The following is a 15,680-nucleotide window of genomic DNA, read 5'->3' as shown; positions in this document are numbered from 1 at the left end:
AATTACATTTGTGGCTTAAATTAATGAACCCTGTGAAAATTTAACACATATTCTCCACTATGCCTAGAGACAAGAAAAAAGACAACAGATATTAACACAAATGATGTTCAAAGCCACTCCATGCATATTTTTAAACTAAAGGCTCTGAATACATGCAGATTATTGAAAAGATGGATGAACGACTTATCATACATTTTCTTTAAAATGTTTTGCTAAGTTATAAAAATATTGGAAAGGTCATTTAAAAGTATATGCTGTAATTCAAACAAGAAAGTTGGAAAATATTTACCAAAGAAGCCAAAGTATATGCATTTCCTTTCTTTTATGATAAAGGCAGTAAGAGAAGCAGCTAAAGTAAGGAGCTAATGTCCTGACTCTAACAGTGCTGAAAAATAACCTTAAAAGGATGATTTTAAATATTTCCAGGCCAAATATCATTGTTTTTATATGAAGGAAGTTATTCTGAGAGAATCTGAAATTGTCCAGTTAGTACTTCAGTTTATAATTTTTATTACAGACTATTTTAAAGAGCATTGAAATCAAAAGGAAAAAAGTTCACATCTCCATGGCTTGCAGAAAAACAGGCTGTAAAATCCTAATCACATAGGAGTGAGGATTTTTTTTTTTTTTTTTTTTTGGGGGGGGGGGTGGGGCACGGTAATTTACATGTAAGAAAACTTCTTCAGTGTGCCATCAAATAATGGGAAAACTTGCCAAGAGATGGTATGCACTCCCAAACCCCCGTGATTTGGCTGTTTGAGTAGGTCCCCAGAAAGAGATTGGATATGAGAGAGAAATTCTTTACTGTGAGGGCGGTGAGGCACTGGCACAGGCTTCCCAGAGAAGCTGTGATGTCCCATCCCTGGAAGTGTTCAAGGCCAGGCTGGACAGGGCTCTGAACAACGTGATCCACTGGGAGGTGTCCTTGGCAGGAGTGTTGGAATTGATACCTTAGGATTTTAACTTTTACATTTTTCATGTATTTGTAATCCTGCAGTTCTTTAGTGCATAACTCTAAACTCCATACAGAGTGTGAGCTACAGCTTTCCCATTTCGGTCAGACAAAACAATTTCCCTCTAGGCCTGGGAATCAAGGACACCTTACTGTTTCAGGCCCTGAGAAACATAAACAACAGCGAGCTGGAGGGGGGGAACAAACTTGGGTAATGACTCCATTACCTGAAGCTGTAAATTGGAAGATTAACCCCCAGTATGCAAAGGGACCAAACTTAGGAAAGTATGAAAACCCGTGACCCGTCGTCCATTTTTGGGTGTAGCTCCTGTGAGGGGGGTCTTCGTCTGTCCTGAATGTACCTTCAATAAATATAACCGCTTTTTATTCTCTTAATTTTGTCTGGCCTCTGTTTTCAGGTACTCCCAAAAGGCATCATAATTAGATGCTCCTTGTGGTCACAGGATGTTTCAGGCTGGAAGGGGCCGCAGTGGGTGCTGCAGCAGGCGCATCCAGGAGCCCATTCCCGAGGATTCCCGGGCCTCTCCCCACTCCCGCCCCCGCCCCGCTCGGGGACGCTGAGGCGCGAGGGGCGCGAGCGCAGCGGGCGGGGCACGTGACGCCCCGCGCGCCAATGGGAGGGAGGAGCGCGGCCGGGACCGGAAGCGCTCGCGCGGCCTCGCCCAGAGGACGCGTGCCCCCTCGCGCGGCGCTTCCGCTTCCCCGGCGCGCCGGAAGCGCCGCCGCGGCCAGGGGCCCTCGTGCGCTTCCCGTTCCTCCTCGTGCGCTTCCCGTTCCCCTGCCCGGGCGGCGGGGCCGCTGGCAGCGGCCGGGCTGGAGCCTCACGCGGGCTGGGTGAGCGGCTGCCGCGCCCGGGAACGGAGAGAGGGAGGGTGGCGGTCTCCCGGCTCGGGTCCGCTCTTGCGGCCGCTTCCGCGCTGCGCGTCTCCTGCTGGGAATGGGCTGCGGCCGGCGGCCCTGCACCCCTTCGGAGGCGGCCCAAGTGGAGTAAATAATGCTGGGGTTTCATACTTCCCGATCTTGCTTGTCGTTTCCCACAATAATAGCAGAAGCGTGTAGGATTTGTGGGGTCTGTTTGCGTGTAGGCGCGTGTAGTGATTCTGGGTACGCAGCTACCGAAAGTGCAAAGGGAGTTTTGACAGTAATGTGCCTATTTGAATGTTGCTGGATCGGATAGGAACGGAGACAAGGTAGCATTGGGGCAGGTGGTGGGATTAGGAGCTGAACGATGAGATGACAATTTGAATTTCTGTTGAAATCTTCCAAGAGAGGAAGCCTTTCTAGCCTATGGAGCGGGCTTTAAACAAAACTGACAGACTCTAGTTTTTGTCACTCAGTGTTTTTTTAATTAGGCAGAGAAATTCTCTTCTAGGTATTTGAGGGAGTGGCTCTTTCCCGGCGGCACAACCACGTATCCTGCCGCAGCTCATCTCGGGTAATGTCTTCTTGCTTAATACTGGTGTGGAGTTTGTAAACACGGCAAATCCTGTTACTGATTTGTAGGTGGCAGTGTTGGTTTTGTCTCAGTACATACATACCAGCAGAAACAGCATAGGCTGTGAGGAGAATGCTTACAGATTTGGCCTGAAATTAGTTATGAGTTAAACTCCTGGGCTAAAAATCATATGGTTTTGTTTGTTTAATGATGATTTCAGATTGAAAAAGAACTTGTGTTTTGATAACGTTCCTACAAATTATTTTCTCAACAGTTTCCGTATGCATGGATATCACCTGAATCTTCTTAGCAGGGCTTCTTAAATTGTGTGTCAGCTTACCCCAGCCATGAGTGGCTCCAAACCTGATATCCTGTGGGCCCCACACCATGTTGACAGATTTGTTGTGTGCGATTCAGAGCTGAGCCTTTATCACATTGACTCTGCTGTAAGTTCTGAACTCAAGGCGGGGTCCCTGCGGTTGTCGGAGGAAACTACGGCTACGCTACTGTCGATAAATTCGGATACACCGTACATGAAATGTGTGGCTTGGTATCCCAAGTATGATCCTGAATGTCTCCTTGCTGTTGGACAGGCCAATGGCCGAGTGGTACTTACCAGCCTCGGGCAAGATCACAACTCAAAATCTAAAGATCTGATAGGCAAAGAGTTTGTTCCCAAACACGCTCGGCAATGCAATACCCTGGCGTGGAACCCACTGGACAGCAATTGGCTTGCTGCTGGGTTAGATAAACATCGGGCCGACTTTTCGGTACTGATTTGGGATATCAGCAGCAAATACGCCCCAGAGACTGCAGTTGCAACAGAGAAGGTCAGGCTTTCAGCGGGAGATGCAGAAGCAGGCCTGGTGGTAACAAAACCACTCTATGAATTGGGACAGAATGATGCTTGTCTCTCTCTCTGTTGGCTTCCAAGGGATCAGAAGCTGCTGTTAGCTGGAATGCATCGAAATCTGGCTATCTTTGATCTTAGGAACACAAGCCAAAAAATATTTGTAAACACCAAGGCTGTCCAAGGAGTGACTGTTGATCCCTATTTCCATGATCGCGTTGCTTCCTTCTATGAAGGTCAGGTTGCCATATGGGATTTAAGAAAATTTGAAAAGCCTGTTTTGACCCTGACAGAGCAACCAAAACCCTTAACAAAAGTTGCATGGTGTCCAACTAGGACTGGATTGTTAGCCACTTTAACAAGGGATAGTAACATCATTAGACTGTATGACATGCAGCATACTCCCACCCCTATCGGAGATGAAACTGAGCCGACAATAATTGAAAGAAGCGTCCAACCATGTGAAAATTACATTGCTTCGTTTGCCTGGCATCCCACAAGTCAAAATCGAATGGTAGTAGTGACTCCCAACAGGACTATGTCTGACTTCACAGTTTTTGAAAGAATTTCTCTTGCGTGGAGCCCAGTGACATCCTTAATGTGGGCTTGTGGACGACATTTGTATGAGTGTACAGAAGAAGGAAAGGCTAATTCCTTGGAAAAAGACATAGCAACCAAAATGCGCCTCAGAGCTCTGTCAAGGTATGGTCTTGATACTGAACAAGTTTGGAGAAATCACCTCCTAGCTGGAAATGAAGATCCTCAGCTGAAATCGCTTTGGTACACTCTGCATTATATCCTTTATTTTATTGTGGGTTTTGTCCTAAGGAAGTAATATACCTTTATATGAAAAGCACTTAAACAAAATGCATTGAAAGCTTTAAATACAATGCCGCATCCTGTGAATACTTTGTATATGTTAACAGGATGTGACTTTAAATTTTTAAAAACATTTTTTGGGAAAAATTAAGCTTCCTATACAGAAAAATACTTATGAAGCAGTATACTGAAGATATGGATCAAAAACTTACAGGAAACAAAGGTCCCTTAGTTTACGCTGGCATTAAATCAATTGTGAAGTCATCTTTGGGTAAGAATGTTCCAACTTTGCTAAGTATTGTTGTAGTATGTTTTCAGAATGATGCACTCGTGGGTTTGTCTTTGGCAATTGTCCAAAGAGGCTATTTAAAAAGATCAAAACAAAGTATTTCTGTTTGTGTTTTAATAATGTAAGTTAGCAGTAATTTCCAGAGTTTTCAGTGTTCTTGGAAAGTCAGTAATTGTAGAAGCATAGTATTCTCAGAAGTAAATCTTTGAACTGTTTCAAACGTTTGAATTTCGACTATGGCACTAAGAATCCTTGCTCCCTGCATAACTATTGTATTTTTCAAAGCTCCACATCAGGGTGTAGTTCTAGAAAGGTGACTTTGCTGTAGTCACTGCTAAGGTATTGAGTACATTTGTACAACTACGTTTAAATAAGCTGACCTGTTCTGAAGTGACAATCACTCCTGGTTCATCACATTCTGCCTCTCATGCTCGCTGAAATTTTTCTTAGTATTATTTATTATTTGAATATTTCTTTCTTCAATATGTCTTATTAATAACTACGCTTCTTGGAGCAAAAAACCAATTCTTCAACGGTGGGAAAGCTTCTAACATGTTGATGCTGGCTGAGAACTGGTAGAGCAGGTGCTTGACCATGTATTATATATTTTCAATTTGAACATACTGAGAACTCCTGTTAAATGTAGCAAGTAGTAGAAGAAAGAAAAAAGACTGATGAATATGTGTCAAGCTTAGGTGCATAATTTTTAGCAGATCAAAATAATTTTGTACGTGTTGCTCCTTACCATGGAGGTGTAAGCAATGTAAAATACTAAACTGTGATACTCAGCTTTTGTACTCTGCTTAATGGTTAAAGTCAGAACCTTGTGTTGTGATTGCAATTAAAACTGATTTAAGCATAATTTATTTCCCATTTCTAGGAACAACAGAGAACCTCAGGCAGAGCAGGAGTGGATCTGATAGACAGGCAGATATCATTCAATATCTGAGTGAGGAGAGATCTTTGGCTTTGCAGCTCTGTGGGTGGATAAAGAAGGGAACAGACTTAGATGTGGAACCTTTCCTAAATTCATTGGAACAGGAAGGAGACTGGGAGCGAGCTGCTGCTGTAGCACTTTTCAACTTGGACATACGGCGAGCAATACAAATTCTGAATAAAGGGGCTTCCTCAGGAAAAGGTGTGTATTGTGTTTACTCTTTTCTTTTGGCACTGTATCATGTCAGTAGATTTTTTTCTGTTAACAGAATTATGGAAGATAGTAAGGAAGAGATGCCTGTTGTATTGTAAAATTGTTACTTGAAACACTTGTATTGGAGCTTGACAAATCCTGGTATTTCGCTCATCAGACTACCATATGCCATATTGTCTATTTAAAATTGATCATAGGTTTCAGAATTTCCTACTGATAAAATCCCCAGAAAGACATATGTTCAGACCTAGTGGGATTTTTACTTTAATAGAATTGCTGTGGGAAAGAGTGTCTTTGCTTTCCACAGGGAGGCTTCAGAGTGAAGACATGCTATTTTCAAATTCAAGAATAAAACTGAACTTTCTGACAGAATGAATATTTAGATTAAATAGTTTTTGTGTTTTTAGGAAACTTCTTAGCTTGAAACTTCTGTATAAAATTGTCATCCTCCAGCTAGGTTTGTTAAACAGAGGCTGGGTATACAGTCCTGTCTTTTCACTTCTTGTGGATATGAATTATGATAATGACAATCTTTTATGATAGCTATTTCAAAATACCACAAGTAGTGTGATGTTTAAAGAGGCTGTCATGCATGTAGATGCTAACTTACCTGAACAGATGCATTTAAAGCAAAATCTATTATACATGATATTGTCTGCACATTAATTTAGGTAGTGTAAATTCTACTGCATTTTGTCTTGCATCCTGACAAATCGTATTTCAAGTGGATGCGTTCATTTATGGTTTTAACTGGATTTTTTTTGAAGTCCTTATCTTGAATAACTTTGTTTCACTGGTTGATTTTCATAAATCAGGTGATTTGAACCTTAATGTAGTAGCAATGGCTCTGTCAGGCTACACAGACGAGAAGAACTCACTTTGGAGAGAAATGTGCAGTACTTTAAGACTGCAGCTGAACAATCCCTACCTGTGTGCTATGTTTGCTTTCCTGACGAGTGAGTCTGGTTCATATGATGGTGTTTTGGTGAGTAAATTTCTGTGTTAGGTTAAAATTCCTTTATGCAATAGGAACATATAGGTACGTGCATATATATATATACTCCAAGAATTAATCAAATTAAAACCTATTCTTTTATCCTGGTGCTGGCAAATAGCATTTCTTTCTGCAAATGAGACATCTCATAGTGAATGTTGTGTTAGTGAATAAGTCATGCATAAACAGCCAAAATAACAATTATAGTTAAGACATTTTTTAGAGGAATTTTATTTTTTGCATGGAGTTATTAAACCTCTAGAAATACATTATCAAAATAATGTAAGCAGTGGGAAGAAACAGAAGAGAGATTAATAATGGAATTTCAAAAAGCAGACTAAACGCCAGGGAGCTTGCAGAACTTTGATCAAGATACATTTGCACTGAATTGTTTTTTATTTTCCCTTGCTTACTTGTTAAAATAATTTCACTTTGTTGAAACAGTAAACATAAGCATAGCTAAGTATGAGAATTAATATAGAGAAATATTTTTTCTTCAGTGTCACGTCTAGTAAAATGGTTAAAAAGCAGAAAGTAAATATTGATACACTGCTGGACCTCAAGTGTCGATATACTTTTGAGGAATTAGTTCTGGATGTTTAGTTTTTCTTTGCTTGGGATATTTTGTTTGCTTTGTTAACTTTTGTTTGCAATTTAAGGAAGGAATGGTTAGGCTAGTTATTTTGTAAATACAGTAAAAGGAACTTATTTTGTTTTTCTTCTGCCTGTGACTTTGTGGGACTCCTGGCTATACATGCTGAAGGCACTAAGTCCTCTACAGCACTTGCAAAGTTTATTTTTGTAGAGTTTCATAAACCGTGTAGATGTGTTGTACCAGGCTTTCCCAGTAGATTGTTCCCATACCTGCAGTCTTCCTCTGATACCTGTATGAGTACAGACAAGTAAGCTGATACTTGGAGTTAGCCTTCTCCAGAGGTCACATTTTCTTTGTACACAATCAATTTCATTGTATCAGTTAGACAGTAGTGCAAGTGTTCTAGTTTTTACAATGTGTTGGAAACGTGTATCTGATGTTAGTATCCCCATTTTTCTCTCTCAAGTATGAAAATAATGTAGCTGTACGAGACAGAGTGGCATTTGCTTGCAAGTTCCTCAGTGATGCTCAGGTAAGTTTGTGGTTGCACTTTTAAACCGGGCTTTATTCAGAGGCAGAAAAAACTCTGGGGTAGAGGGATGAACAGTGGAAATAATGAGTCATTAGTAATTTGTTTCTTCTCACAGTAGTATATAAGGTATGGTATAATCTGTTTTTTAGTTTGTACTTCATCTTAATTTTTGATTTGGTTTTTGGTTGGTTGATTTGGGGGCTTTACTGGTTTTGTTGTGGTTTTGTAGGTTTTTGTGAGTATTCATTACATGGTAGTTCAAATGCAGTTGCATTAACTGTACACCTGTTTTACTGGAGAGTATTTCTATTTATTCAGTGTTTATTTCCAGGTGTTAATATTCTCTCAAATTACGGTTTGGTTTTGCAACAGAAATGTTCTATTTTAAATTCAGCAAAGTATTGTAAGAATACATAACCTCTCTCCTTGCATTTTTTATCAGGAAGCTTAAAGTTTGTTTATAAACACTTGATTTCATGCAGTGTCATACTGTATAGTGACTTAACTTTTTCTGCATAACATCCAGCAAGCAACACATTCTGTTAGCAGCACATGCTGTTTTTACATATATCTATATATGTATTCATAAATATTTTTTTATAGCTCAACAGGTTTATCGAAAAGCTGACAAATGAAATGAAAGAGGCTGGGAATTTGGAGGGAATACTCTTAACAGGGCTGACAAAAGATGGAGTTGACTTGATGGAAAGTTATGTTGACAGAACTGGAGATGTCCAGACAGCAAGCTATTGCATGCTACAGGTTAGTGTGTCACTCCAAAATAAATTTTATGGAGGAAAACTAAACGTAGTTTCTTTATCAGGGTAGAGTTGAATCTTGTGAATTGAAAAGTACTTTCTGTATTAAATTGGGACAATTAGTTGGGGTTTTTTGTTGGGATTTTTTATTTTTGTGGAATCATCTGAAACTCAGCGTTATCTGGTAATTATATGTCTTCACACTCCCTGGTTGAGGTAGCTTGAGGAGATAGTAGGGGAAAGAAACTAAAGAAAATCGTGGTCCTTTTCACTAGCTGAACTGGGAATACCCATTTATCTGCTTATTGCTGGTGTGCTTCCTGACATATTCTTTTTTTTTTTTTTTTTTTCTTTCAGGATTTTGGTAGAGAACAAAAGTGAGGGTTTTTTTTGTTTGTAGGCTTTGAGGCTTTTTTTTTTTTTTTTTTTTTTTCCCTAATAATGGACTTATCTTGGCCCTTATACAGTAGCAGCTATTGCCAGCGGTGTATTTAACTGCACATGCAATCATGACAGTGATACAGATTGTGATATGTGGCAGAACTTTCAAATCCTTCATCTCACAGACTTGAATTTTTAGGAGGACATGTCAGCACAAGTATTTTCAACCAGAGAGAAACTGAAGAAAATATTTATCAAACTCACATTACAATTTAATACAAAATGCATCTTCTTCAGGATGACACTGTATTTCTTGTATCTTCTAGTACACTTTGTAAAGCCTTTTGAAAAAGTGAGAAATATGTATTGTGTGTTTTTAATGTATGTCTGAAATTTTTTCTGCCTACTTTAGGGTTCTCCCTCAGATGTACTTAAGGATGAAAGGGTTCAGTACTGGATTGAGAACTACAGGAATCTTTTAGACGCTTGGAGGTTTTGGCATAAACGTGCAGAATTTGATATCCATAGGAGTAAGCTGGATCCCAGCTCAAAGCCTTTAGCCCAGGTAAATATAAATTTTATATGAAATATGATCAGTCCAGAAAGAAATGTGGCATGATACTTCTGTAAAAAAAAGCCTTGCTGGCCATATCTTGGTTTTCAGGAGGATTCATGTGCAAAAGAAAGATTTCAACTTAGCCTGCCCTAAAAGAAGGGAGGTGTCACTTTTTTTTTTCAAATAACAGGTCTTTCATAAACTTTAACCTATCAACACTTTTCTTCTGGGGAAACTGGAAACTCATTTGATTTTTTTTTCTCACATGCTGAAAAATGAAATCAGAGATGTATCACCCAGCTGAATTCAGTGTCAGGGTGAGACTGATGCTGAAACCATGGAACTACTTCAAATTGCTTTTGTTTTAATTGAAAAAAACCTCAAAGCTGTTTTGAAGCTATTGAACCTGAAACTAAAGTGAACAGCAGCAACTTTCATTATCAGTTTGGAACATACACTGACCCAAAAACTAGCGCCCTGCCCAAATCTATCGCCCTGCTATCATCTTAGCATCTGGTGGCAGTTTCAGCCAACATGGTCTTACCATGGCACCTTGTACTCTCTCATATCTGCTAAGTAGGTTCATTACGAGCTTTAAGGCCCGAGAATTTCTGAGGAAAGCTGGTTTTGAATTCATTTGTCAGTCACAGCTATTTAAGCAGAGTTGTTCCAAGTGGGAGGGAGTTCAGTTTACTGCTCCTTCCTTATGTTGTTAACATAAATAGCCCTAAAGAATTTAAAATATGTGCTCCTTGATATCAAGTCACAACTTGTGACATGAGGGATGCAGATAAATAATATTAGGATAATCCTTATGTCAGGGATTGTAGTGTGAGTCATCCGACTGTAAAGCAGGAGAGACCAGACTTTATATAGTAAGTAGAGTAAACCTAATTTCTTCCATTACTGGAGATACAGCTTTTATTATCTTAAATAATATCTTTCAAAGTTTTAGTAATTGTGCTTGTTTTTATGTGCTTTTGAAGGTAGTGAGCATCATTAAGGCCTCCTTCTCAGGGCTGTGTGCCTCATCTATAAGCCAAGATGTTAAGAATTCCTTCACAAGTAGCCTTGGCTTTCCGGGGCACTCTCTAGAGTTTCTGGTAAATAAATGTTAATTAGCTTGAATGGATTCACTCGCAGGTGTAACAAAAGTGGAACTAAACCAAAAAATTAATGGGCGTTTGTTCTCTTTAGGTGTTTGTGAGTTGCAATTTCTGTGGAAAATCAATCTCTTACAGCTGTTCAGCTATTCCTCATCAGGGGCGAGGTTTTAGCCAATATGGAGTCAGCGGTTCACCAACCAAGTCAAAAGTTACGAGCTGTCCTGGTTGCCGTAAGCCCCTTCCCCGCTGTGCACTTTGCTTGATAAATATGGGAACACCAGTTTCCAGCTGTCCAGGTATGACATAGTGGGTTTTAGTCATTCAGCTAGAGTACTAGTTAGAGGCCAAACTAGCACTTCCTATTGGAAGATCTTCTGTTGCACTTATTTTTTCTATTTATGCTTATACTGTAAATATTCATACTTATAATTTTGAAGGGAGAAGGACCGTAATTGAGAATTTGCTTACATCCCATCTAATTTTGTGATGAAACCTTTGTTTCAATTCTTAAGGGTCAGACAGTATGCATAGTTACTTGGTTCTGGGGGTTTTCTGTGAGATTGTCAGTCGAATTCCATGGTTAGACTGATCTAAAGATCCAGGTATTGTGGGGATCAGTACTGTGAGCTTTACGACTGAAAGAAACGGGGAATGTGTTTTCTTGAGTTGAATGGTAGGCATGCTGCACAAATCTTTGAATGTAATTGAATTAATTTTTTATCTGGAAGAGGAAGAAGGGTGTGGTATCCTTTCTGTTACTAAGTATGAAAGCATGACTCATGCTGTCCCAGCTAAGAGGTATTATGACTCAAATAGTTTGGTTCTAAATGCCTTTGGCTTGGGATTATTCTAAATGAAAAGGATTTCAACCATGTTTTTAAGTCAGTCTTATTACAGAGCCATGAGCAGCTGTACAGTTGTCATGTTTATTTACCTCTTCTCACAGTTTCACTGATCTTTGTTATGACTTCTATATTGTACTTGTTCCAAATCATAACTAGACTTTGTTGATTTTTTTTTTTCTAAAGCAGATGATTTCATGTGCAGAACAGGCCCATAATTCACTGAAATATAAATCAATCAATAAGGCATAAATCACATTGAAGGAGATGCTGTCTGTAAAACTTGTTTAATAGGCAAATTCAGCATATTGATAAGATGTGAAGCAACAGCTTAGCAGTCTAATTATTTTTTGGCATTCTTCCAGGTCTTAATATTTTTACTGACTTCTATATTAAAATCAGGATGCTTTTTCAAATAATGCTTTTAATTTCAAAATTATTTTAATGGTGTTGCTGGAACTAGAATATAAATGAAGTGCAATGATTTAGTCATATTTGTGGGGGCGGGTTTGCCTCTGGACAGGAGGATCCAAGTCAGATGAAAAAGTGGATCTAAGCAAAGACAAGAAGTTAGCCCAGTTCAACAACTGGTTTACTTGGTGTCACAACTGTAGGCATGGTGGACATGCTGGTCATATGCTCAGCTGGTTCAGGTAAGTTGATGTTAAAATTTTGTTATTTCGCATGTGTTCGCACTGAGTAGAATGTCTCCTTCCCTGTATCTATCATTATAAAGTTTAAATAATAAAACTGAACTGTGATACTGAGTTTTTCTGAGATACTACACCTCTGCACATAGTTAAATGTACAATTGCAAAATTATTTTACCTGGTTTTTCTTTTTTTGGCTGTTCTCTTTAGGGACCATACTGAGTGCCCAGTTTCTGCCTGCTCTTGTAAGTGTATGCAGCTGGATACAACAGGGAATCTCGTTCCAGCAGAGACTGTCCAGGCATAATTTACTGTTGGAAAATATGTGGCTCTCTAATGGATGTCCATCATAGTCCAAGCTGATATTTTAGACAAAGGTAATTTGTGACTTACTGTGAAAAAATAAATTCCTATCAAAGTAGTAAAATGTGTGTATGACTGTGCTTGGTAGAAACAGAAGTGAGCCTCTACGTACAGTGCGTGGCCCTTATTCAGAGGACTGAAGAAAAGCGCTCCTGGCATTGTGGACTCTTTGGATTTGCTGAAATCCAAAGAAGACCCTTATTTAAAATTTTCAGGATAATGGTGATTGGTCCCAAAGCTGAGTTTATATGCTGTGAAAGCAGACCTTCAAAATAAACACTTGAAGATGGCAAAGTGATGTTGTGGATTCCTCTGTTTATTGTTTGATCACTCTTTTGTATGCAAATGTTTGTTTCCTCGTAAGTTTATTCATAGTGCCACTGCTAACTGTCTTCTGAAGATTTTTATTTTAAAGAAAAATCCCTTTCTTTCCATTCCCACATTTTGTTGATAGTAAAGCAACATCTTTGCAATTCAAGTTCTTACTTCACTAGGCTACATATCTAGCTGATGCAAATTTTAATGCTAAAGAGTTTGGGGGTTTTCTCTCCTAGTGATAACTGTATCCTAGAGAAGAGTTCCCCAAGAAGTCATGTGACTGTTTCGGTGCAGAGTGCAAGTAAACTATAGGTATCTGATAAATTTTTAACTTCGTACTGTGAAGATCTGGAATCTCAAGGACTGGAGACATGTAAATATGTAAGTTTTAAACTACGTGCAGGGTTTTGACTACAAAAATAATTGAAAACTTTGAGATAATCAGTATTTCCCTGTACTTCTGAAATATAGTGGGAAGTGTGGAATCAACCTGTATAAATCCTGCTTCTGGTCACTAGTGGACACCCATCTGCTCCCAATTTTAAATAATTGATCAGAGTACTTCTAGATGTGTTACCAGCTGGAATTAGGATTATTTATTAACTTGAGAGAGTGTCAATGCTATTTTGCCAATACTGTGTTAGGAGCTAATTGGTATTGTTGTCCTTGACTTTGTAGGCAACAAAACTCACACAAATTAGGGAAAAAAAACCAAACCTGTTTTAAGGTATGTGATAATAACATCAGTTTACTTGGTGTGTGTTTATTTACAGTATATGAGTTACTCAACTTTTGTGTGCTATGAAATACTAAATGCAATGCTAGCAATAAACCGGTACTGTTTCCAGGACTGTGAAAATTGGTGTTTTAAAGAGAATATATTGTAATATACCACTAGTTCTATGTGCTCTAGTGTAGTTTCAAGAAGATAAAATGTGGATATGTTTTCTGTGGATGTACAAGATTACATTCAGGACTTTGGGTTATGTTTTCTGGGTTATCATTAATGTTGTAATACATCTGCTGCATTTATTTTGATTTAAAATTGGCAAAGATCATATTTTAAGTTAAAAATCTAAGAGGTACTTGATATTTCTAGGCATGGGAGAGCAGTTCCTTTTTTTTTTCTTCTTAGAATATTTATTTCTCTTTCTAGTATTTTTGCACACTTCACATTGCTGTTGAAAAGCTCTTCAAAATGTTTTCCATTTATAAGTGTAAACTGAGGCTTACTGTATGATATCCTATTTATATAAATACAGGCAATAAAGGTTTTGGTTTATGTAAATGAGGATTGGTAAGTGTCAAGTGTGTTTTTTATTCTTGTGTAGTAACATTTAGTAAATTTTCCTGATACTTTCCATGTTGAGGTGAATGCAACTACCAACATACAGTGTCTTGTTTTTTCATATAAAGAAAATTCATCTATAACATTTTCACCTCGACCATAATTGTGTGTGTCAATTTCTATCAAAAAGTTAAATTACATGCTCACTTTAATACTCATATCTTTGCAATGTTTTGGATTATGATTGTGCATATTCTGGTCCTGTGAGTTTTGACTGCTGCAATTAGTAATCCGGCTTTCAGGTGAGTAGATAAACTATTTGCAAAATGTACAAAGCAAGAGCTGTATGGTTTTTTTAATTACCAGATTTTTTTTTCTTGTTTTGTTTTTAAATTAATAGTCTCAAGTCTCAAAAAGTCAGTCATGAGTCTAGTGGGAACAGTCCTGTTCCAAATAGCATGAACTTCTAGAAGCCTGCTCCAATGACAGCATTCACTTCATAGGTCCCTTCTCTTCTCCCAAAGCCTCCTGTCCTCCCAAAGAAGCCACCAGCTCCTCTTCATGCCTTCCATTACTGGCTTTGGTGACTCCCCTCTGGTGTTCATGATTCAGTTGCCCTGGTGCCTCCCCTTTGCTCAGTGTCCCACAAAGCCCCTACCTCCCATTTCATTATCCATGAGGTCTGGCAGTTTCTCCTTCTGTTGTGTGTGTGGTGCCTGCTAACCATCAGGCCTAGCAGCAGGCCCCAGGGTTGTGTCTTTCTCTTGGTAACTGTAATGGCTGCCAGTTTCCTGCATGGTAATGTAGGAAAAGATGCTGATAAATGCATGTATGACCTGAGCACTACTCTAATACCAAGAATGTTTTACAGTTGCATTGCCTTACGTTGCTGGTTTGTACACCATGTAGTCAGGGTAGGCCATTTATTCACACAGCTGGATAGTCTGTAGAGAACAAGACAAATGAAAGTGGATAAGGGAAATTTTTACTTGTGTACAGCTTGCCCAGCCACCTTTCACTGCTGCAGGACTGCATGAACAAGAAGAGTGTTGACTGACAAAGAGAAACCAGCATTTCCCACTTAGTGTGTTCAAACTCTCCCTCATACCCCAGCCTGGTCTCTGACGTGCTAAAGCCATCTAGTGGCAGGCTACTCCACTGGGCCCGGGTGGTCTGGGTAGCTGTACATAACATTTTACAGAGTATATGTACACACACAAACCACCAATTTTCTAAAGCAGAATAGAACAAAATAGTTTTAAATTCTAGGAAAATGTGCATGCAGTTATTAAGAATAACATTTGATTCTACTGAGCACTTATATAGAGTGGTGATAGACAGGGCATGGACCATTGTGCCACATGGACCTTGTGTTCTGTCTGCTGTACAAGATTGCTTTCTACCTCAGAAGACCACCTTCCCAGTGAGAGCAACTGTGCCACTATCTGTCTTCTAGGTGGGGAGGGGGAAAAAAATACATCCTCTGTTAACTTGATCATCCCTCCAGTTTGTAGTGGGTTCAAAGTGTTAAGTTTTTGAAACATATTCCTGGACTGAAAATAAGAGATGTCTATAAATAAGCACAAAGCTAGCAGTCTTAGTAAGGCACTAAATCTAACTACTAAACCTAAAACTGGTTTGTACAAAACTTTAATGAACATGGCTACAGTTTACTTAAAATACTTTGAAATACTTTATTAATTCCCAGAGGCTATTTCCAGAGTTGAATTGTACTTTATATGTTACCTCAAGTGATGCAAAAATTTTGCTAAGGGTTTTAG

General features: G+C 39.0%; 1 protein-coding gene across 2 annotated transcripts; it reads left to right on the top strand.

Annotated features, from left to right (window-relative positions):
• The first annotated feature begins 1,677 nt into the window (after nucleotides 1-1,677).
• On the top strand, nucleotides 1,678-13,904 carry MIOS (meiosis regulator for oocyte development). 2 transcript variants are annotated; one of them, XR_005702465.1, is made up of 12 exons: nucleotides 1,690-1,807; nucleotides 2,683-4,052; nucleotides 4,250-4,348; nucleotides 5,247-5,504; nucleotides 6,332-6,501; nucleotides 7,572-7,637; nucleotides 8,241-8,399; nucleotides 9,189-9,341; nucleotides 10,530-10,734; nucleotides 11,804-11,933; nucleotides 12,141-12,307; nucleotides 12,848-13,858. XR_005702465.1 is itself a non-coding variant. In XM_040074602.2 (11 exons), exons 2-11 carry the CDS (start codon nucleotides 2,756-2,758, stop codon nucleotides 12,235-12,237), a joined length of 2,634 nt encoding a protein of 877 aa, XP_039930536.1. In that variant the 5' UTR covers nucleotides 1,678-1,807; nucleotides 2,683-2,755; the 3' UTR covers nucleotides 12,238-13,904. The 2 variants fall into 2 exon arrangements, 1 of the variants encoding a protein (XP_039930536.1); XM_040074602.2 differs by having other exon boundaries at nucleotides 1,678-1,807; nucleotides 12,141-13,904.
• The last annotated feature ends 1,776 nt before the right edge of the window (nucleotides 13,905-15,680 follow it).

The sequence above is a fragment of the Hirundo rustica genome, chromosome 1 (genome assembly GCF_015227805.2).
Source record: "Hirundo rustica isolate bHirRus1 chromosome 1, bHirRus1.pri.v3, whole genome shotgun sequence".
In the NCBI taxonomy this organism is placed as follows: domain Eukaryota; kingdom Metazoa; phylum Chordata; class Aves; order Passeriformes; family Hirundinidae; genus Hirundo; species Hirundo rustica.
The sequence above is the reverse complement of the archived record's forward strand: the minus strand, read 5'-3'. Positions and strand labels throughout refer to the sequence as shown.